Source organism: Crinia signifera, chromosome 4 (genome assembly GCF_055691185.1).
Source record: "Crinia signifera chromosome 4, ASM5569118v1, whole genome shotgun sequence".
Lineage (NCBI taxonomy): Eukaryota > Metazoa > Chordata > Amphibia > Anura > Myobatrachidae > Crinia > Crinia signifera.
Window position 1 is genome coordinate 237,364,237 of NC_139220.1, and position 24,187 is coordinate 237,388,423.

The window sequence follows — 24,187 nt, forward strand, 5'->3', positions numbered from 1 at the left end:
AACAGCTACGTTTTCATAAAAAGAACAGGCAGTTTACTTGGAAGTATCAATGTAACACTGAACAAAGTATGCCTCTGGTATTGGTAGGGAGCACAAAGTGAGTAGTTGGTACTATCCAAATTTCTCAGGACACTGGGAAGGGGATAATGTCCCATTACTTAAAGTAAAACTTACCCTGACATTATACATGTATCTCAGTGGCATGTAATGTTTGCTGTAACCCAATATGTCAAAGCAATCTTTATTATGCTCACACATCACAGTACATCTGGTTATGGGGAATGTGCAATGATATTGTACTTGTGATAGGAAAAATCTGCAATATTGGTTACACTGATGAGCTTAGGAGCGGCTGCAGCCATGAATATGCTCTGACCAGGAGTGATGTCAATCCATCATTCCCATCAGAAAAAAATGCAACAAATGTCAGTGTGCTAAACACAGAAATACTATTTATAGATCGTATACAGACCTGTATTATACCTGAATAATCTCTTTTAAACTACAGACGAAGCCCCTCTCAACCCTCTTCCTTAGGTGGCTTACGTGGCTCACTATGGCTATCCTATTGTTCTCAGCAGCAATACAATACAGTAGGGATTAGCAGAGTAATCCTATTACTCAATTAATCATATTAAAGGGCTAGATGAGGAGGGCTCCATCTGTATCTGTGCTTTCATGTTATGGCTTTTTAAAACAACAGGTATGGTATAATCGCTTTAGGAAAAAGTCACATGACAGGTGTGTTCTCATACCCCTATAAATTACCAACCAATCAACTTCTGTCATTATCTACTTATAAAATGGTAGAAGGTTACTGGTTAGTACTGTATCTCTGTCCGAGCACACGTGTACATCAGATATACAATCACACAACTCCTCTGTGACTGATACTGTCCATATAATTCTACAATAAGCAACACATCACCACATACACCGTATATATGATTAGGAACCTGCAAATCTATTAGCTTTCCTGGCACAAGTTTCTGCAACTGGAAAATTCTAACTTGGCGTGCTTGTCATGCATTGTAAACACAACACAACAAAAAATATCCGGATAATTGATTTAAAGCATTTTCCCTCGGAATAAATAAAGTGAATCAACACAGTACAAAGTTGATCTGAGTAATGCAGCACATTAGTACATATTGGCGAACCGAACAGTTGGGTTTCACAGTCATTATGGTTTTTTAATGTTTTGCTAAATTTGGTTGTCGTCGATCCGAATCCTAAATGACTCTCTGCTGAGTGCAGTATGTTACAAAGCTCATGACTTAATAAGGCAATTTTGCCCCTGTGTGATTTGCAGCCCAGTCTGGCAGTCCCTGATCTCAGTGAATAGAAATGGTTATTTCAGCCCAGCTCAGCAGCAGGAGGAAATGCTTGGACGGGGAATCAGTTCCTGTACAAATTCACATACACCCTTGCCATGGAGCCAAGGCATGATGTGGCTGGAAGTTTAACTCTTGTTTACACAGACAGGGCTTGATTTCATTTTACATCAACATCTATTACTTTTCTATATTGACTGGAGGAAATGGTGTATAGTGTTCAAAATACTATCTAACCGTTAATCCTGAATATAGGCCATGCACTCAGCCCAATGTCACACAAGCTATATACCACATTCAGGTGTTAAGGACCCAATAATATCCAAAATAAAATATCAATACCCCCCCCCCATAGCATTATTTTTATTACCGCAAAGTACAGTAGATAGTTTGTGTATTAATAAAAGAGATTAGGACAGTAATACAAAAGCTACAAGTAGTGCACACAATGGGTGTGGATCATAGGGTTGGAAATGTGTACAGTAGGTTGACATGGGAAAAGTTTTCACACAAGCAAAGGCCTGACACGGAAATTTGCACACATGGGCCTCCAATAGTGTAATGCATACGCTTGCAGGTTTGGGCCAGATTCCTCGCTCTGCTGCCACTGCCCTCAGTACCCTCTACCATCCCAAATTGTAGTCCATGCGGATAGTAAAGTATGAAAAGTTCAAAATAAATCATAAATCAGTGGTAAACTGTGCGGTAAACTAATGTCAACCTTTTCAAGTGTCGACCATGTTGACCTTTTGCTTTTGTCGGCCTATTGTCCATGTCCACCTATTGATTGTCAGCCTTATGCATGTCGACCAAAAGTCAGAATCGCCATACATTATACAGGACTGGAACCAAGTACTTACAACAATACGACACAGTGGATACATGTTACTGGTCTTTTGTGTTTTTCCCTTGTTTGTGTATGTGAACATATAGTTCTTGGGTTGAGGTGATAGAAGTATCATTTAGGGGACAGTCTGACTGAGTGACAAAGCTGCAAGCATAGACCTACATAAGTTCTGCCCCTAGTTCTTAAATTCACACTGACAACATCGGCCAACCACAATAAACTTCTAGAGCTGTCAGTAGCCAGAAGAATGCAGTAAGGAGAACAAGAGGTGGGGCTGACAGGGATGTACATGGATCATCCATATTGTAATTCTGATGGCATCATGAGGGGACGTTCCTGTAATGGGACAATGGGTCAGTGTATTTACTTAAAATAATAAAAAGCGCCCCTCTAGACCAAATAGCATACCATTCAATGCAGCGTGGGTATAAAACATATATGAGGAAAAGAACAGACAAATAATTTACTAAGCTCCATAACAACGTATTTTGTGCTGAAGCACATGCTCACCTGAGCCTTTTCTCTTTTTGCCCGGACTAGAGTATCCTGGTAATGCTGAGCCACACTGGGTTCTACACCTTCCAACTTTGCTGCTGGCAGCTGTAATGCTTGTAACGTCTTCCTGGCATCACCTTCATCCAAAGCTTCATTAATGAGCCCAATGGCCAATATCCCTAAACCAGACATGAGAAGAATTTGCACCCAGAATATGCAAAAAATACAGAATACATAAAAAAAAAAAAAAAAAACATTTGGCACTGACTGAAAATCATTTACAACCCTGATTTGGTGGATGGGCTTATGACATGTGTGACCAATCAGCTAATTTTACATGGTATGGATATACAAATCGCCCAAAGTGACAACTTCAGATCAACATTTTTGCACAATGCCTCAATTACATAGTGCATTAGATGTGCACTACATAAGGTGGTGTAACTTTTGAAGTACTTTTGCAGGGAGCAATCATTTTCTAAGTTGCAATATCATTTTTATTATTTCAATTATTCTCTAAAAGCAAAAATAGGTTTGTACGCTTCTATGCAAAACTAGGTTTATGGTTGTGTTTGTTCTATACTTTGAAAGGGGAAGCCAAGCTCCACCTACTTCTTCAATTAGCCAATGCAAACTTTTGAACCTTACGGTGGAATATGCTTGCCTTCTTGCTCTGCAAAGCAATGCACTAGGTGGAAAAATATTCTCTACGGGGCCTCAGCGTCTCATATAATGGGGCCCAGTGCATACATGTTCACTGATTGAGTCCAGTCTGATATGCCATGAAAGCCACAGTACCATGTGTGGACAAACAGGAGCAAATAAGAAACAAGCGGTGTTAGAATGTCATTATAGAATGAAGATTTAAAGCATCAGAACCTTTTTGCTATTAGAAGGTAAGCAAGATGATAAAGCATCGCATTTAATATTGTATAAGAGAGACTGCCACAATGCATTACAGAGCAGTATAGCAACATAAACTGCAACGGAATATGCTGCGCTATATAAGAAACTGTAAATAAATGTATTTATTTACAGTTTCTTATATAGCACAGCAGATTCCGTTGCGTTTTACAATAGTAGACAGTGATAAAACAAACTGGGTAACAACAGACAGACTTGGAGGTAGGAGGGCCCTGCTACAAGCTTACAATCTCCATAAATAAATAAATATTGCTGCCCTTCCTTGTGCTAGTCGAAATTCTAACTGTTGGCAAGCAAACTACATCCCAGTTTTCCTATGATTTGGGGTCAGGCCGTTGCATATCCCCTGCTGTAAAGCACTGCAGTGTTATGCCACTAGCATAAGGAAAGCATCTGCTATGCTGTAAACATAAATTAACAAAAAAAAATATCTATAATATATATGTCTAGTGTCCGTGTGGCCCCGAAATACTGCCATCTGTTGGCAGCAAAACTACATTTACTAGCCTTCAAAGCATTTTTTTTTTTATTGACACAATTCAAACCAAAGCTTCCGACCAGCTGCATTTGGCTGGGAAGACATACCTGTTTTCTTAAAGACATGCTTGGCGGCAAAAGCGAAATAATCTATTGTGTATGCTGAGAACAGGTGGATTTATGATGAATGAAGAGTTCAGCACTCACTAAGTATCTGCACTAACAGAATAGGATTCGTTTCATGGACCGGAGCACCATGTCTCACACACACATAAGAAAGGCCATGTATAAACAGGCTTGTGCATGGGAAAATATTTACTGTAAAAATCATTTCAATATTTTATTTAAAAAACTAAAAAGTTAAAAGTGGACTGGTGTACAGAAAAGTATCTTAAATTTGAATTGATGGACTGCAGATGGGGTTGACACATTGTGAAGAAATGTTTTCATATGAAGGCAGAAAATCCAGACCTACCCGTGGAGACCCTGACACCAGACTGTAAGCATACAAGACAATTCAGACTATAAAGAACTATTATGACCAAAACCCTCAGTTTCCCAAAGTACAACCCCTTCCCACTAGCTCCATCCACTGGAACTAATATCTGCACTTTCCCGTTTATTAACTTGGACTTCATGACCTGCAATACGGTTGGATGTTTGAATAACCCCCTGAAACATCAAAGTTCCAAGCAGATATTATATTGGAACAGAACAGCCTGAAAGCTTACAACACGAATAAGTACATACTGGCATGCTCTTCATGTACTGTGTTGTTGACGTGAGTCACGCATCCCTGGATATCATTCCATGTAATAAACTCATTCCCTTCTTCGCGTGCTTGTTGTTTCATTTTCACCAAATCATCGACGTATCTGTGGATACAAAATGAATCCTTACTAAGTAAATTCTATTTGCATCTCCAGCCTAGCCTGTTTCGATGGGCTTCCCTAAAAATGGCTGCTGTTCTGTTTTAAAGCCATAATTGGTTTCCAACTTGGCTGCATGCAGAGGTGCGACAGAGAGCCCCACGAGGGGCGGTGGTACGCGCCCTACGACTTTTTCATACCCCCACTATCCACGTCGGCATGGAGTTGATTTTATAAAGTGTGGCGAGCGCAGCAAGCCACCGAGCCCGAAGCGTGGCAAGCGCAGCGAGCCCCGCGAGGGGACGTGGATACCTGACGCGGATACCTGTGAAGCCCGTGAGGGGACGCGTATACCTGTGAAGGTATGCGCGTCCACTCGCCATGCTTCGGGCTCGGTGGCTCGCTGCGCTCGCCACACTTTATAAGATCAACTCCACGCCGACGTGGATAGTGGGGGTATGAAAAGGTCGTAGGACGCGTACCGCCACCGCTCGCCATGCTTCGGGTTGGCGTGGATAGTGGAATTAACAAGGTCGACAGCTGTTGCGTCGACTAGTGTCATTGTGAACAGGTTTAAGAGTGTTTTGCACAGTGCACCCCTATGTACCCTTACACCCTACTAAATTTCGCAGGCAGTCTGAGTTTAGACGGATTTAGACGCTACGCTACAGCTAGAGCAGCATGCGCACACGCTACGCTGGTAACGTAGCGCTGAGAACAGCTAGAGCGGTGGCGCCGTGAAACTACACAAGTACCGAATTGCATTTCAGGGACCCTCCCAATAAATAAATAATGAAGTCCCATCAGTTTCATACAGACCTCTGGAGGTTCTCATCCTCCACATCCATCAGGCCTGTGACTGGGTTGGCCAGCTGTTTACAGATGGTGTTTACATCGCCTGCATCTATAGCCCTATTAATTAAAGCCACAGATGACAACATCTCTACAGCAACTGAGAGCTCAGAGTGATTGAGGTTTCCCTGTAAGAGGAGGAAAAAATAAAAGTTACTTTGTGTGTTACTATGAATCAACATATTAGTAAGAAATTATGCAGTTTCTTAAACTTTCTGAAAGTGAAAAAAGCTAAACTGCAATAGTGTATGAGTCTTTGATGTGTTTCCTTATCACTGAAGTACAGGTCATGTACAGTATACAGTCTACCCACTCTGGTCCCACCTGTTCCAAGTCTACCAGGTGGATTATACACTAATCCCCCCCCCCCCCCCCAATAGAGGCAGGGGGCCAGCACATGCACAGTACCGAAGAACTACATGCGCAGGTCCCACGGTGGGGACCGGGACAGGCGGCTGGACCAGGGATTGGCAGTGACAGGGACCAGATATATTGCATTACAGATATACTGATCAGTGGATCCAATAGGCATATAAGGGATCTGGGAAATCTGATGTAAGGGAAAATGAAAGGGTCCTACACACGAAGATATTGGCTACACGATTTCCACTTGAAGTACATGGAGCTGATTTGGACTACATGCACTTGCAATTTTGACTAAGGCCAAATACACTGCATGTGACAGTCAAAATTGCCTTGCCTGCACAGTATATTTTTACTTGCGATTCCAACCTTGCTGGGCCAAGCATCTGTATTGAAAGTTGTACAAACACTGAGTGATTTTGGCTAACTTTTCTTATGATTTGGACTATATAATCAAAAACGTAATCTATCTAAGGATAATGCCTGGCTATTCCAGACTCAGTACAATGTGAGACAGCCCTTTCCACTACAGCACAGAAGCAATTTATAACATCAGAGAGTGCTCAATATGGAGAAAGGAACAGCCAGGCAGCACTTTGGTGATAAGTGTGCCCAGATATCTCAGTTGGTTGTTAGGGGAGAAGGCCGGGCTTCCTGTGCCTATCTCACACTGCAGCACAAAGACACATACAGTATAGTATGTGTTGTTTGCTCAATGCCATGTTCAGCAAACCATAAGTCTAGCCCAAAGGCTCAAGCTTAGACTCTTTCTTCGGGCTGAAACACATATATGTCTGGGAGGAAATGATCACGGAGTTGGCCGGCTTAGATGTGTGTGAGTCTGTTTATTATTTTATTGTTTCTTACACTGAAACCACACATACTTCCTCTGCAGTAAGTGAGTCCGCTTTCAGAAAGAAGCCTGGTTTACCACCACACATGGAATTTTGGTTTTACTTAAAATAACCAATACATTTTATTCTCATGTTGGAGAAAGAGCTCGCTAGTCAACAAGCACATTCTGTCACTTCACATATTTATTTCTGTACTGAGAGCCAGTGATTCTGATGTCATTATACATAAGAAGCGTATTTTCCATATCTCCTAGCTGGAACTAATGGTGATTAGTTGCTAGCAACGCATAAGAATTTTCAATAATTTCACTTGGGAATCTGGGAGGTAAAATATGGAAAACGTGCACGGTGAGGGATTTTTGAGAAACTATGTAGTACTGTACAGCAAAAGTCCTCGATATCTACCACAAGTTCATGTTTTCCAGACTAGAGGTGGATCCGGTTAAGAGTGAATGCAGTATATTTCAAAATGTGACAGTTCGTAATGACGACACCTGTGCACCAGCTATGGGGTCTGACAAAAGGTGAACCGTTGGTAGACCTCAAGAACACATTTGGTTAGCCCTGTAGTACACTGAGTTTTTAGTAAAACAAAAGGATCTATTCACTACGCATTGGAGACAGTTAAAGTACCAACCAGCTGCTCACTGTCATTTTTTCAAATACAGCCTGATTGGCTGGTATTTACCTCCATTCACTTTATCTTTATCTATCTCAAAGGCTTAGTAAACAGACAGTTTAGGGCCAGAATTATCCAGCTTCAAAAAGGGATAACATGGAGAGTGATAAACTATCAGCTCCTAACTGCCATGTTACAGGCTGGATTTGAAAAATGATAGGTACTGTAGGAGCTGATTGTCTGGTGTTTATCACTCTCCGCTTTATCACTGTTTAAGGCTCGATACATCTGGCCCTCAGTAAGTTAGCGTGACAACACAGAAAATCCAAAAATAATGTAATGTGTAATGTAATTCTTTATGGTAGTGCTGTATAACCATAATGCACTGACCTCTGGGCTTTGCTGCTGTAATGTGCTCAGCTCTCTCTGGTAAAGATCTTCAGCAAATGGGAACACCTCTGGCAGCTGTGCATCAGGGTTCATCAACTCCTGCACGGTCTCCTCAGCAACCCCCTTCCTGATCGCATTATTAATCCTGACCACTGCAGCCAACCCTGCACAACACAGTAGTTGTGGGAAAGGAGTCATCATTATTGCATATACAGTCCTACTATTGTACACATCATTATATATACTGTACATATAGCTATACATAGATTGAGATATAATCTATATCACATTTATTCCTTATATTCATTAGGTGGATGGATTTATTTTTAACTCTTAACTGCAGTGGACTGCAGGGATATTTTGCTTTTGAAACTCCCAGTGCTATACAGTGATGCCGGTAGGCTAGCGATCGCTTTGGTCATATACAGTATGTACAACATTAAAACTAACATGCAAGGAACTAACTTGGACTGTAGTCAAGCGTCTCACCAACTTTTGTAAGTTTGCAAGAAGAGATGGACAAAAAAATGGACTAAAAACGGAATTTTCCATGCCCGGACCACAGGACATCTGAAGCGAATTACTAGCATGTGTGGAACAATAATGGTGATTCATTTAGGGGACGTTCTACTACCTGCTAATAGAATGACGTAGAGAAATAATTTCCTGTATACACTAGCATTTGCACGGTTTGATTTCTATACTATGGCTGGAAAGATTAGGAACATAATTAATGATTACTAGACTACAACAAACACAGTTTCTGTTTGCATTGTAAATACAGACTGCCGGTTATGGGTTTGGCTTCGCCGTGACAAATATGATCTCTCCAATGCCCTTCGCTAGCACAAGCGTTTGATGTTCATCTATTGCTGGGTTTTCACAGATGTTATTACATCCTACTTGGTGAGCAGTGAACAGACTGCATTGTTTTCATTTGCAGTAGCGGTTAACACGGTAAAAGCTGGCCCCTTCTAGATAAGAGGTAATGTAGATCGTTTCATTGACAGAACAGGAATTCATTGTTTCCATCTATTGCTGATGCAATCCACCTGGGCCTGTGCCATAAGAGCAATCTGTACAAACAGGATCATCCATGGGGCGGACCGATTACTGCAATTACCTAGAGCCCCTATATAAATGAAATAAAAACCACTTTGTTGCATGGCTACTTACTTCTCTGCAGCTGCTGTGCCAAGACGTTGGCAGCATCAACTCCAGCCTGCAACTCCTCCTTCTGCAAGGGTCCACTCATGCCCACCTGTGGAGAAACCATAAATTCTATTCAATGGTCAAGAGATGACAACCAAACAAAGCACCTTAACTGCAGCAAGAGCAGCCACCATACAGCTTTTGGCATCTTCCATCCAGCATTAGAAGTAGTTTCACAACACATCACACAGACAGGCTGCTATAATAGATAGATGTCTATCGCAGATTTGGTTATAAACAAGTGTCATTTTTATATGAATTGTTATTTGCACGCATACCGGTCAAACAATGATGGCCACCTCAGATAGCATTGGTGAGCATGGTCATAGCTGTTCAGATTATCAGCATTTCATTAAGGCTCATTAAGATTTATACTTAACCATCAAATGGCTAATCTTGACAATATATAAAAACTAGACCATTAAAAAATGATATTGCAGTTAAGAACTTGGGGTAGATGTATGAAGCAGTGATAACGGAGAAGTGATAAAGTGCATGGTACTTAATCACTGGCCAATCAGCTCCGAACTGTCCCTTTTTAAATCCAGCCTGTTACTCAACAGGAAGGAGCTGATTGGCCGGTGATAAAGTACCAGGCACTTTATCACTTCTCCTCCCTTATCACTGCTTCATAAATCTATCCCTTAGTGGTCTATGGAGCTGATATAATAACAAGTGATATTCATCTTTAAGAATTTAAATTATATCCAAGCAAATTACCTCCTACCAGTTAGGAGCTGATTGGTTGGAGCACATACTTGCCAAGAATTAACCTCTCCAAGAGTATCCCAGAGAAAAGACGCATCTTGCTGCATCAGAGGGTGGGCCAGGCTGCACATCATTAGGCTCCCTAAGTGGCGCATCTTTGTGTCTTTTAGCCCCACGCCCTGCAATACCACCTAAGGAGGGGTGGGATGAGGGAGATGAGACCACTCTTCATTGGGTGCAGGAGACTGCCCTAAAAATTGGGAGTCTCCCGACACTTGCGGAAGAGTAGACAAGTGCGTTGGAGAACCATTTATCACTTTTAACGCGTGATCACAAGAAAATCACTCATTGATAAATGGACCTCTATGTACTAAGGTTTTGGAGAAGAATAAAGTGGACAGAGATAAAGGGTGAAATTTAATAGGATGAGAGATTCAGAAAGTAAGAGATTAGGTAAGAAATCTCCACATTTTTTAAAGTGGCAATCATTTACACTGCAAAATCAAACTGGTTTTGAGTGTAAATGATTGTCGCTTTAAAAAAAAACTGGATATCTCTCACCAAATCTCTCACTTTCTGAATCTCTCCTCCTATTAAATCTCACCCAAAGTTCCTAATTGCTATGTTGCAGGCTGTGTTTGAAAAATCACAGTAGCTGGTTGGTAGTTTCTCTCTCCTCAAGACTTAGTACATAGACCCCTAAGTTGTAACTGCTATATCATTTACTTATGTTCTCTGTTAACTCTTCTTCTCTTCATTCACTTTGCATTTTGTTGATTGATAAATAACTAAACTATTAACACTTCTATTTTTGAAGGCATTCTTTTCATAATTTTTACCACACATACCTAAAACGTTTGCACAGTACTGTAGATATGCTTAAAATCATTTAAACATAAAGAAGGTGTTCTACAAGTATGTGCGTACAGGAAGAGGTGTTGGCCACATCGACCAACCAGACGTGCTTCTATTTAATAACCAGTGTCAGACAATAGTCAATAACAAGGTGATTGGTTGCAGGTGACCTCATCTTCTTTGCACCAATACTTGTAGAAGAGTTGCCATCAGTGTCCATTTCTCAAACACCACCATACTACGCAGTGTGATATGTAATGCTGTAATTATTGTTTACATGACTTTTAATCTTAGAAAAATAAAACTAAGCTGTTTATTGTACTTGTAAATCAAAATATGGCAAACACATTATTAACCTTCAACGATATTGCCTTGCATGGCAGATCAATTCTCTTCTCAATTCTACAGGGAACCAATTGAGTAGATTTACATGATTACTTTCTTTACGGCCTCACATTACTCAGCATCTGGGAACACTGGCTCCCAGCCACAGAGCGTATATTTTTTTCCGTCCTGACATTTGCTAGATAAACATTCATAAGAGAAATTGGACCAACATAAATGTATCTTTACCCATTAGAACCATAAGACTGATGAATATTTAATGAACAATCTTGAATGACTTAAGCTAGGTGGACACTATAAGATAGATCGTACACAACATATAGTGTGTACTCCCAATTATGTGTATATTTGTACAACCGATACAAATACACCTAACACATTGTAAAATCATCCTTTGTTCATTGAATCGCTCCATTAGATGTGCTGCACTGGGATGACTTCTCGGCTGGCGCGGGGGTAATTACATGCAACATACGTTATGCCATTGTACAGCGGATGTGTTGTACTGCTGCATGGAGATTACCCAGCTTTAATATAGGTACCCATCTGAATGATACATCACATAGCCATACACAATACATTTTTAAAGTAACAACGCATTGTTCCGGGGATTGTTCCATAGGCTATGGGTCATTGGGTCGACCCAATTTAGGTAGACATTGCAATGGGTCGACCACTGAAGGTCAACAGGACTTAGGTCGACAATGGCAAGGTCATCATGAGTTTTTCACCCTTATGCTTTGGGGGCACAGTGTCTCGCTGCCCCCGGCACACTATTCTATTCTCCCTCCGTGCCCTGTCGGCACATGTCGGCTCAAAAAAAAAAAAAAACTGCAAAAAAGACAGTCAACCTGGCCATTGTCGACCTAATGTTGGTGTCGACCTTACAGCCATGTCTACATACTAGGTGTCACCTTCATTGGTCGACCTAATAACAGTATCCCATTCTATCTGAGGTGCAATGCAATGAATGATTTGTGCAAACAATAGATTGGGTGTACACACTAGACAATGGGCAAGTAGATTGGTTGGAAGTAACAAGACTGTACAATATATAGTATGGTGTATACCCACATTTGTCTTTTACAGCAGAAAAATGTAATTAGTGAGTAACTATTTAACAGATTCCGATCCGTAATAGAATATCAAAAACCCAAAAGAAGCTAAAAATAAATATTCACTATGACATCATACAAGGAAAGCATGATCTATAAAAGCAGGTCTCCGTAGAAGTGTGGAAATACTTTCTGTGGAATGAGTTAACAGAACGGTTTCATTCACTCACTCCTAACACACACCCAGATTCCAGCCCAAATCACAGCGTGCCTTTTGTACTGTGTGTCTATTTATAAATCTCTGTGCGCATACAAGAGCCATACATGTGTTTGTGGGCATGAAGACTGACCCACACCTTTGCAGTGCATGAGAGAAATGGGCATGCTTGGATTGATGTATTCAGGGCACACACTTAATAACTGCAGAGCAACACATGCAAAAGCGAACACCGCAATCCTTTATTATCCACACTGCCCACAAAACAACATTACGTACTAGTGAGTCATCAAGCGTCTTCTGAATAAAAAGGCAGCTGCAAAAACACAGCGTTCACGACTTAACTGAAACCGTGTTTTTCTGCACATGGTTACACCTGACAGAGAATGACTTTTGGTTATGAATGGGATTCACAGGCCTAGAGGATAGAGAGAACAAAGCACTGCACACATGATAGCAACATCATTCACTCATATACACAAATCAAGCCAGATCCGGAAGTCTGAAAACCAACACAGTATGACGAATGTAACACTGAGACCTTATACTTACAGAGCTTATTGGGCCAATATTATCTTGGTCATATTTTGTATTCAGATCTGTGATTTCGTAGAAACCTCCTTATTTACTGTTCATTAGGAGTGTGTAACTGGATTTATCCGATCCCGGCTTATTTTGTATATGGTACCCATTATCCAAGGCTCACTTACAGTATACAAACTGGAGACGCACATTGCGATGTTTCCCTACCATTGATGTTTTTGTTTAGATGGGGGCATTTCAATGTTTGCTGCCATCGATGGGCCCATCCATCAGCCAGCCACACTGCAGTGTATTTGCGATGCGTGGCCAGGCTGGAGATGTTTGCCCATGTGGAAAAAAGGAATTTGTTTTTGCGCATGCGGCAATCATATGAATTGTTTCTTCTATAAAATACTTTTGATGTAATAGTGGGCATCCGATGTCCATCCCTGGTACAAAGTAACAGGAAGTAGCCATATCAGGACAAGTACATGTGGTCCGAGTTCTAGGGACCTATCACACTTACTGTACATAACAATTAGATAGGAACAGGTCAGAAATCTCAAAGTACATAATAACCTTGCTCCAAGGGGAAAAATCAGATCTTGGCAGATATATAATGTTTCAGATAACCCCACGAGTACATCTTATCTACTAATTTTACATTTATATTGTAATACATCTGTCATTGTATTCAATCTCCCATCTCTGCTGTGGAACTGCTGACTTATTAGCGAATGAACAAACCTCTATCACTAAGATAGACGAGCCCACCTGGCCCCTCACGTGTAATTCATAGGGCACTCACCTCCGCTTTCTGCTGCCTATCGCTCTGCAGCTGATTGTAGTACCATTCCGAATTATCTCTTTGTAACGCTCTTAACCCAAGCGCCTGGTTACTCAGAGCTTCAAACAACACTGGAGGACTGCCGCTGTTCAGGGCATGCTCAACTGATTCTATGCCGGCTTGTACTAAAAAGATAAAGATACAACATGAGATGTATCATCAAACACTAATAACATTTATAGAAGGACCAAACCAAATACAATGTTTACATTGCCCATAGCAAACGATTCAGGGGGTTGTCAAAAAATTTGTTCCGGGGTTATTTCAAGCAAAAAAAAAAGCTCTATGTGGAGGGTTATTGAAGGAAATTAATATGAGTTCAAAGTATTAAAATTTCCCAATGCAGTCATTCAGGTCTATTTACTAAGCCTTGGAAAGAGATAAAGTGGAGAGTGATAAAGTACCAACCAATCAGCTCCTAACTCATTTTTCAAACATAGCCTATGACATGGCAGTTAGGGGCTTTTTGGCTGGTAATTTAGCTTTATCCACTTTATCTCTCCCCAAGGCTCAGTAAATGGACCCCATTGTTTGGTAGACATATTAGTTTTTACTATAGTATGAACATAAAGCGGTTTTAGTCTATGTACATTTAGCAACGACCACTCTCCATTTACTGTAGTGTAGCTCATGCAACAATAGAAAGAGACTGTGAATCAGGTTTCCCTTAATGCCTGGTCATTCCTTTAGCACTACTACAACTAATAAAAGTAGCAGTAATGTAGTATTAACATTATGAATATATTGCATTTTTATAGCACAATATAATACATTGTAGTTATAAAGGGATAAATGGGCGTCAAATGAAAGTGAGTAATGATTCCATTAAAGCTTGGTTGTTTATGACTAACTGTTAAACGGTGCTCCACATATAGACAAATCTTGTTGTTTGATTGATCTATCACTTGTCTAGTAGTAGCACACCCCGAATAACAATTTGTATTCCTAGCAGATGCAGAGAGTGCATGGATTGGGTTCCGCATAAGGTTCTCCTTCCACATGCAAGTCCGATCAAGAGATATTTGCCCAGTATGAGGTTGGTGTGGCCGGAGTTGCCGTGGACCAACTAATCTTTAATATTACTGTACACACCGGTATGCTAATCAGAGTTGATGGTGCTCCCCTGAGTCCGATATGAACCAAAAGTAATGCAAGAGAAAGAAGACTTTTGGGGGGCACACAAAAAAACTATTTAGAGTTTTACTTTTATTAGAATTATTAATAATTATATATAGAAATATAGGGGATATTTGGGCACCTTAAGGAAACACTATTCAGCATGTGCAGTCTTGTATACCAGTTATATTATATATCCGGCCTTGGTTTGGACACTTTATTGAAGTACTGTACATTACTAAACTTGATACTTACAATTCACTTTGTTGGTGTTGCCTTGTATTTCTGCTTGGGTTAGCAGCTCTTCATACACATCCCGCTCCTCCCCTGCATTCTCAGCGTTTATCTGAGCATACAAAATAAAGTAATTTAAATAAAGCTGGACACTCACTGAGCCCGCGCAAGATCGCGCTATTATCGTGAGCTCTCGAGCGCAGCCCGGAGAAAGCAGCAGGGCTATTGTTGCCCCTGCAGTGGGGATAAGACAAAGCTAGCCCTGGGCAGGCGAAGCGGGCGGGTGGTTATAGGGAAATGTATGCCTAGGAGGCTGGTCATACATTGGGCACACAGCTAATTGCTGGGGGGGATTGCAGGGGACAGCCACACTAAGCGTTACTCTATGACAGTGGTAGCCAACCCTAGCCCTTGAGAGCTACCAACAGTTCACATTTTCCAGACAACCTAGCTGCTGCACAGCTGCACTCATTAATCACTGACACATTTTAAAAGATACACAGATGGAGCTAATTAGCTCACTTGTGATTCTGTGAGGAGACCTGCAAAACATGCACTGTTGGTAGCTCTCGAGGACTAGGGTTGGCTACCCCAGCTCTATGGGCTGTCCCTAGCACACAATAGGTGTGCAGTGAATACATTTTAAAAAACTTTATTTCACTTAATGCTACATCTAACCCATTGCCTCAAAATGAGTCCAATAGTAGTCGGCTCCAAATCAATTAAATGAATAATGAACATGTGGGTGGAAGAGAACCTAGGTCTGTCATCATCTTCCAACCTACAAACAGGAACCCTGTAAGCAGGACGTACGGCCAGACTGCACACCAATCCCATCACTCTGCAATCGTACGCAGTGGTAGAAATAACCTGGGTGTGTCCAGCATAACATATTACCATTGTGTTTATATATAAATAATGCTAGTGAGGTTCCGGCAACAAATTACTTTCAAGAACAGGGGAATTCAGAAGCAAAGGGAAGAGATAAATATGGTTTTGAGTAAATTCTTGGTTTCTTTTGTAAATATCAGGCTGGTTCTACTTTGTAGGTTCACTTTCAAAGAATTCTTTGGAAAACAGGTTGAAATAAATGCGACTCACCCGTTTCCTAGCATTCTCCATTTTATGTTGCTTTGCTTGATATAGTGTATTCTGATACACAGGAGCCAGGGGTTCATGAAGGCTTACTAGCATGGCATTTGGATTCTTAAGCGCATTGTATGTTTCTGTGGGGACGCCCCGATCAATGGCTTCGTTGATGGCAATTACAGCTGCATGTACTGCAAAACACAGCAAGATGACAATCCTCTTTACTGTAGCCGGCAAAGGTTCTGCTTTTCATCAACAACATGCACTCATACACCATTAAGTCTGGCCAAGCAATAAAGATGTTAAGCAAAAAGCTTCCAAGTGAATGAAACTCAGGAAATTCTAGTAGGATACTTCCCAATGTTTATCTGAGAGTTAATTCAGAGCCAACCTGCTAGAGATGTTCTGTACTAAAAGCTTGTAGTGTATATTATTGCATATACAGGGATTCCTCAGCACTGAGCATTCTGGAAATAAAGGTTAAATCGGAATACTCTTGGCTAGGTTATATATTGTTCTAAGAACCTTTCATGGTGTATTTTCCCTACGGGGACACTAAAGTTAAAAACACCATGGGGGGCGGATATAATAGGATGAGAGAGTCAGAAAGTGAGAGATTTGTTAGTTGTTTTTTTTTAAGCAGCAATCAATGACACTGCAGTATGATTTTGCCGTGTAAATGATTGCCGCTTTAAAAAAACCTGGAGATTTATTACCAAATCTCTCACTTTCTGAATCTCTCATCCTATTAATTTCACCCAAGATGTCTTATACTGAAGCTACCAATAACATTCACCTATATATATAATAAGAGTGAAGCCTCTTTGTGAAGCTTCTCTGAACTGGAGAAGTGTCAGTGGTGGTCCTCAACAAAAAAAAGAGTAGCAAGGATGGCGATAGCTGGAACCAACTCATTAAAAAACATCAATTTGTAGTTTCACTGAACCGGCCATGTGTACTTACATGTGCATGGCTTAATCTTTTGGAAAATAATATGTGATTGGCAAGATAAATCAGGCAGCTGTCTGCTTCTCCTATACAGGCAGAAAAAGAGGAGAGACCGGTGCGTTCTAGTTACCCAAAAAAAGCCCCTCATCAGTAGTTTAAATCATGACCACAATAGCAGTAGCATGTATAGCATTACTACAGCCGCAGTCTTATCATGCAATATAAGGGACAAGGTGAAGGTGTTGTACATGCCCAGTGGCAGACGCTTCTCCTACAATGGCTGCTATACATCGGTATGCACAATCAAGCACACCGGACTAGAGAGCAGCTGCCAGCAAGAAGAGTCAGGCATCTGATCAGGCTGGAGAATGTGTGCTTACATATTCTGTCACCTACATTTTAGATTACGTCGTTCTAATTATTATGGTCGTTTGACTTTTTCCTGACCAGATTATTGGAGATTAATGTCTGATGCACAGTAAGTATGTTCTTTAGGCTTATTTTCCCCTATAGTCTACATTGTATACCATCTAAAATGTTAACTATTAATAATGTATTACAAACTATCCAGTGTATAAAAAGACCAATGCTTACATATACTGTATGTCCCAGGCACACACACACTACTTTCTAGGAGGGAGAAAATTACTTGTTAGTTATGTGCCAATTACACCCCCGTCATGAGCTGTCCAAACTCTAACTACCATTGAAGACCACCCTTAGAACTCCTGCATCTACCCCTGTGATGCTCAGCAAGTAAAGTATCTATACAGATGGAGCCCTCCACAGCCAGCCTTCTCTGAATAGCCATGGTGAGCCAAGGTCTATTGGTCTCAGCTGCAATACATAGAACAATACAGTAGGGGATTAGCATAGGATTAAATCCAACAGTTCTGGCTCACTTAATTCTATTTAAGGGCTAGTGAAATTACATCTCTTTCTCACACATGAACAAACACAGAGGCAATCACAAGGTAGCAGGCTAGTTTTCAGTTTTCAAAGAATTTACTAGTTTCCTAAATAATGGTGGTCTGGGTTTTGGATTTGCACCTTTGTTTGTTTCTTGTACAATATATTTTACAATTTTTTTTATTTTATTTTATGTTAAAACCTTAATCTTCCTCTTATTATGTAGTAATCCTTTGTCAATCTATATCCTACTATTGAGGACTTGGGGCAAGGACAGTAGGAAGTGTTAAAATCTACCCTATAGGCTTTGCGTGCTTTTCAAGCGGTACTTACCTTTAGTAACTCCTATTTCTTGTACTATTACTGTGCGTGTCTTAATTGAGTATATTACTCAAGTACTGAATACCATTATTTCATGGATTAGACACATTTTATAGATTTTTTTTTTATAATGTCCACATTATGATTTTCATTGTTATACTATATTTTGTATTATTTTGCTATGTTGTAAGTTTGCAGTTTCTTAATAAAATGTATAAAAAAAAAAAGAAAAAAATCGACCCTATTAAAACCTATCCAAAATGTTTAAAAGCATTATTACCACATAAGCAATGGTAAGGCCTTTTGTATGCACGGTTAACCCTATCCAACTACAATCTATCTATAAGCATGTTCTGAACATTACAAAAGCTGTACAAAGCCTGCTGTGTTGGAAGTTCCAGGTATTTATGTAGGCAAAAGTAATCAATGTTTAATTACTAAATACATTTAATGGTGACATTTGGCCAGCTGCCTAATGTTTAATTACTAAATACATTTAATGGTGACATTTGGCCAGCTGCCTAATGTACTTGTAAAGTCATTTGTATATTTAACATTGATAATTACCTCCAGGAATAGTTTCTAGCTAGATGAAAGCAAGCAGTTTGTAAGCAGAGTCCACTGAAAGGAGATTGGTAGCAAACATCAGAGCCTCTAAGAATCTCCCAAGCACAACAGCATATATGAAATGTTATTGCAGCTGCTGGTGATTTGCAATATGATTAATGGACCATTGGATATAACCTGCATTAATAAATGCAGTAGACAAAGTTACAAAATAACCATATAATGCCAACTATAGCAACCACCTCAGAACTAGCACGGAGATCCTGGTGGTTCCAGAGATCCTCTCCCTACTAACACTGTAACAGAACACACTCCTAGAGGTAAGTTTCTATTGCTTCTCCAATCATCTTCAGTAACATCTTTTCACTGCTCTAAAAGTGTCCATACAGGGCGATTCACATGTAATTTGGTCACTTCATGTGACTGGGGTGATAAATCACAGGGAAAAAAAAGAAGTGACCAAATGTGAAGCATGGTCCGGTGCGCATAACATTAAATCCTGAGGATCACACAGGCTGCAGGTGAAATGTGTCACATTGTTAGCCAAGCCAGGCAGGCTTTGCCGGGATTGCATGCGATATATCATATGCAAAAGGACCACATAAGATATATTGCATCCCCTTTGAGAAGTCACGCAACTGTATGGCAAGCTTTAGTTTACTCGTAGTCCACTTTTTCCGCCTACTTTGTAAGTTTCCAAGGTACAACTAAAACGGTTTGTAAAAACCCCACACAATTCATATAATCAAGTGCAATATGCAGGGAACCATGCCATTTGTAAAAGTACAACCACCCGAAGAGTCATTTATCCCACCTATGTAGGCAGAATATTTACATTTTTGTTCTTCTTTACTTCATTTTTTCTTATTTGGATACAACTTCTTAGCATTAGATATACTTTCAGGTGTAACATAAAAACATTACTACCCTAACATATAATAACATAAACAATACTCACATGCAGCTTCATCCACAGACATTTCACTGGCCAAGATTCCCCCAATTTTGCCGAACGCTGGCATCTGAATCCCGTATTTCTCAAGCTCACTTTTCATTATATCAATCTCTTCCGCTATGGGTACAGAGAAAACATCACCATCAAGAAGCACTGTAGGTAACCCTTACTAATGGCATACACGTATTGGTAAAATAAGCAAAAGTAGTATTATGCATACCAGTAGAACTTATTAAAGACTCCGTGATAGGAGACTAACCTAAAGCATACAGCACACTTGGCAAAATTCAGAATAAACGCAGAGAAACATTTAAGCTTTGTTATGGGGTGAACATGGATTTTCTATTGGTGCACCCTCAAAAGCAACTTTATGCCTCTTGGATATAAATTTGTCAGGTTATAAGCACACATAAAAACACAACAAAAGCTACCAAACACAGGTTATAATATAAAAGGTTGACAGTCAAAAGGTCAACACGAGCAAAAAGGTCAACAAATGCAAATGTCATGAGTTTTTTTATTTATGGGCATCAAATCTGTAGGTTTTAGCACATGAACCTCAAGTCAGTGAATTGCTTGGCTCGCCATGCTTTGGGCAAGGTGCCAGAGCAGAGCAGTATGAGAAGTACGACGGCACACTTTTTACATATAAGAACTTCAGTGTAATTAGTCAAAAAGTACTCCTCCATCCCTCCTTATATCTGTCATTTTTCAACGCTAATAATATAATGTTCTCCTATAACTTACTGCTAATTGCATCGAACAGTGTGGGAGTATAATAGTTGCCATGGAAATTAATTTACATGTTCCAGAATGACATTAAACAAAAGCAATTCAAGCAATTTGGGGTCACTTAACTCATAGGATTCCCAAATGGAATCGTTGTAGAGGACAACAAAATTTGGCTAGTATGGATCTAGCACATATCCTTTACCAATATTGAAAATATTTAGCACAATATTGGTTTCCCAGTATTTACTTTAATTATATGATGAACAAGTTTAAATAATTGAATACAAGTATTTAGATGAATATTAATGAGGTGGTCATGTTGATATAGATTGTATAATGAATGTACTGGCAAAAAAAGATTTACAACATGACTTACACCCAACAGAAAGCGGTCTATTAAAATCTTTATAAAAGTCTACAAAAAGCATTTCCCTAGCTAAACAAAATTGGCAGCTTTAGGCTTTGGACATACACACTGCTATGAATTCGGTGTTGGTTAGTAGCGTGTACAGCTAAAATTACCAAGTCTCATATAGTAACTAAAAGAAAGTTACACAGATCACGAAAATTATGCAACCACATACAAGTCCTCACCTGCAAGGACAGGTAACATATACGATTAAAAGAAAATAAATCAAAAGATCTAATACATACAGGAATATGAATTAATTCTACAGTAAATGAATGAATTCTGACCTGTAAATTCTACTTTTCCATACAAGTCCTGGATCTGAGGGGCAAGGCCTAGTTTAAACAGGTACAAACTGAAAAACAGAACAGTGCATTAAAAACAGTTAGCATTAATAATAAATTAATAATAAAAGAAAAGTTGCATTTTGCGCTCATGGCTGGAGTATGTTTGGAACGTATCCTGTGAAATCTACTTCTGCTGTACCCAGAAAATAGATGCAGTTTTGTTTACCATGTCCTTCTGATCCAATTCCAGCTACAGAATTCAAAGCAGTAAAATAAAACAACGCCACAGAAATGAAAAGTAAATTTTGGGATCAAAACGGTTGAGCGCCGCACATCGCATCTGCATATTAAGTGTGATGCAAAATGGGAACACACTTGTTGCAGAGGGATTTTTTCAGACAAGATGACAGAATTTTAGATGACTATGCCGGGAGAAAGTGAAAACATGCAATATAAAAGTGGTAATTAATCAACAATGGCACTGCCTGGTAATGAGCTGTCAGCTTCTTAGTTAATGAGCAGTGAGGGGAAAAAAATGGAGAACAATTGGGCTTTTCAAAGAATAACTGAGGCTATATTTAAGGGCCATTAAATTATATTGAAAGAGGCTGCGAAAACATCAGTACAGATATTAATAAATAGAAGATAAATAAGCCAGCACCTGTATACATCATATACGCTAATGTCTGCCATCAGCTGAACATACATGTGCTGTTATCCTTGCAGAATGGTAGTTTTTAGAGTGGCTTTAGATTTGTGTTTTACCAGTTTAAGGAATGGGATCATTGGTTTGACATAAAGATGGTCATCAGTCATTAGGTCGACACGGTACAAGGTGAACACAAGCATTAGGTCAACATGGTCTAGGTCGACATGGGGTTTTTCACTGTATTTTTGAACCGACTGTCGACACAGTCGACATGGACACGGGTCCCCTCGCATGGCTCGCCGTGCTCAGCACACTATTTTATTCTCCCACCACGCCCTAGTGGATGGTAGGGCATGAAATACCACCTGCCGGCATATGTTGGCTCAAAAAATAGTGAAAAACCCCATGTCGACCTAGACCATGTAGACCTAATGCTTGTGTTGACCTAATGACCTGTCGTTCTAGACCCATGTCAACTTGCAGCATGTCTACCTAGTGGTGTCGACCTAATGACTGTTGACCATCTTTAGGTAGACCAACTGACCGTATCCCCTGGTTTACAGTGGCGGCTCCAGAAAGAAGGCTGCTGCACAGTTCAAAAATCACATAGAGGAGTCACACGAACTGCCAGTGAGTCCCGGACAGTGATGCTTAGCAGTGGTTGGGGTGACAGTTGGTGTGGTTCCCATATTTGAATTTTGAACTGCGCTGTAGCCCCACCTCTGATACCAGGGAATTAGAGCTTGTCTCTTGTGTGATCACTGTGGAGAAAGAGCAAAGGACTTCAGCACAATCGCTGTGGAGAATCAGCACTGTCTCCTTGATGACTTCTACAAAGTAGTATTGATTGTCTCTTGCATTATCAATATGAAGAAGCAGCGACTGTCTCCAGCATTCTTACAGAAGGGCAGCAGCTATTGCCTCCTGAACGATCGCTGTAGACAAAGAGCAATATTCTTAATGAGCACTGTGGAGAAGGAGCTCCTGTGCGATCACTCTGGTGAACAGACTATTATCTTCTGTGTGATCACTGGAGACGACAATTGTTTCCTACATGATCACTGTGGAGAAGTGTGGAGAGGTTATCTAGTGTGTAATCACTGTGGAGAGGTGATTGTCTCATATGTGTTTACCGAACAGAGATTTCCACTTGCTTGATCAATAAAGGGAGAGCAATCGTGTATTTTTAAGAAAGGGTTCTTTGCATGAACTACTTGAAGCAAATACTTTCCTTAATGTAACAGACAGATTTAAATGCATTACAAAGTTGATAGAAAGCTTGCATTTTCCAGGTCACCTAGCAAGTGCACAGCTGTACTGATTACTCAATGACACAATTTACAGGAGCTAATTATTTCATGAGGAAACCTGGAAAACTTGAACTGTGTGAGATACTATGCTATAGGCTACTAGAATATTATTCTGTCACAATGTGTCCCAAACCGGGATTTTGAACCTGGGTCAGAACATTTCACATGAACCTGGCTCACCCACGTTAACAATAAAACCAGTGTTTAACCCTGCTTTAAACCCAGGTTGCTCAAACCAAGTTATGTCACTTCTCCAAGCTCCATACATTTACCCATGTATAACTATACTGGCTTTCAGCATCATGAAGCCCTTTATGCAGTATGCTTGTATTAACTGTATGCAGCAAATGTTCGAGTTCATGGCTCTACAGTGCTATCACTGCTTGTTACTAGCCTAGTAGTTACAGTACATATCACTTTAATAGGAACCAACGGAAATGAAGCCATGTAATTACATCTAGGAAGACATTACACTGGGATGATTTGAGCAGGACATATGATCCAGGCTGCAAAGGAGCTGCCACTCCTTGTGATCATCTCAGGAAGGCAAGCAAGTTCAAACATGAGCAAAAAGAAGGGTTGACTACTGCGCTGTGGGTGGGTGGTAAGAGGGGGTGTAGGTAGCTGCTGGGTGTCTGGGGTATAGCTACACAAATACCCAAGAGGATATACAATGGTTAGAGTGAATAGGCACTCCTGCGCATACCTTTACCACACAATAATACAAATGAAAACTTCAGACTGTCTGTGTATATAATAAAGATAATGCTTTTATTGCGAAATAAAAACAGGTAAAAAAAGAGACGTATGTAAATTACATAGGTAGGTCAGAGAATGTTAAAACAAGGGGGGAAGGGGGTGATCTAATACCGGTAT

The 24,187-nt window shown here is 40.2% G+C and overlaps 1 protein-coding gene across 1 annotated transcript in view; it reads right to left on the bottom strand.

The window, feature by feature from the left end:
* Positions 1-24,187, bottom strand: part of IQGAP1 (IQ motif containing GTPase activating protein 1) — a 133,751-nt gene that overhangs the window by 35,333 nt on the left and 74,231 nt on the right. Inside the window, exons 6-15 of the mRNA XM_083184038.1 lie at positions 21,353-21,420; positions 19,928-20,041; positions 16,237-16,415; positions 15,157-15,247; positions 13,747-13,910; positions 9,201-9,285; positions 8,025-8,188; positions 5,766-5,926; positions 4,828-4,952; positions 2,692-2,855 (exon numbers count right to left, since the gene is read on the bottom strand). Of these exons, the coding sequence (XP_083040164.1) occupies positions 2,692-2,855; positions 4,828-4,952; positions 5,766-5,926; positions 8,025-8,188; positions 9,201-9,285; positions 13,747-13,910; positions 15,157-15,247; positions 16,237-16,415; positions 19,928-20,041; positions 21,353-21,420 (1,315 nt within the window). The remainder of the gene's footprint in view (positions 1-2,691; positions 2,856-4,827; positions 4,953-5,765; positions 5,927-8,024; positions 8,189-9,200; positions 9,286-13,746; positions 13,911-15,156; positions 15,248-16,236; positions 16,416-19,927; positions 20,042-21,352; positions 21,421-24,187) is intronic.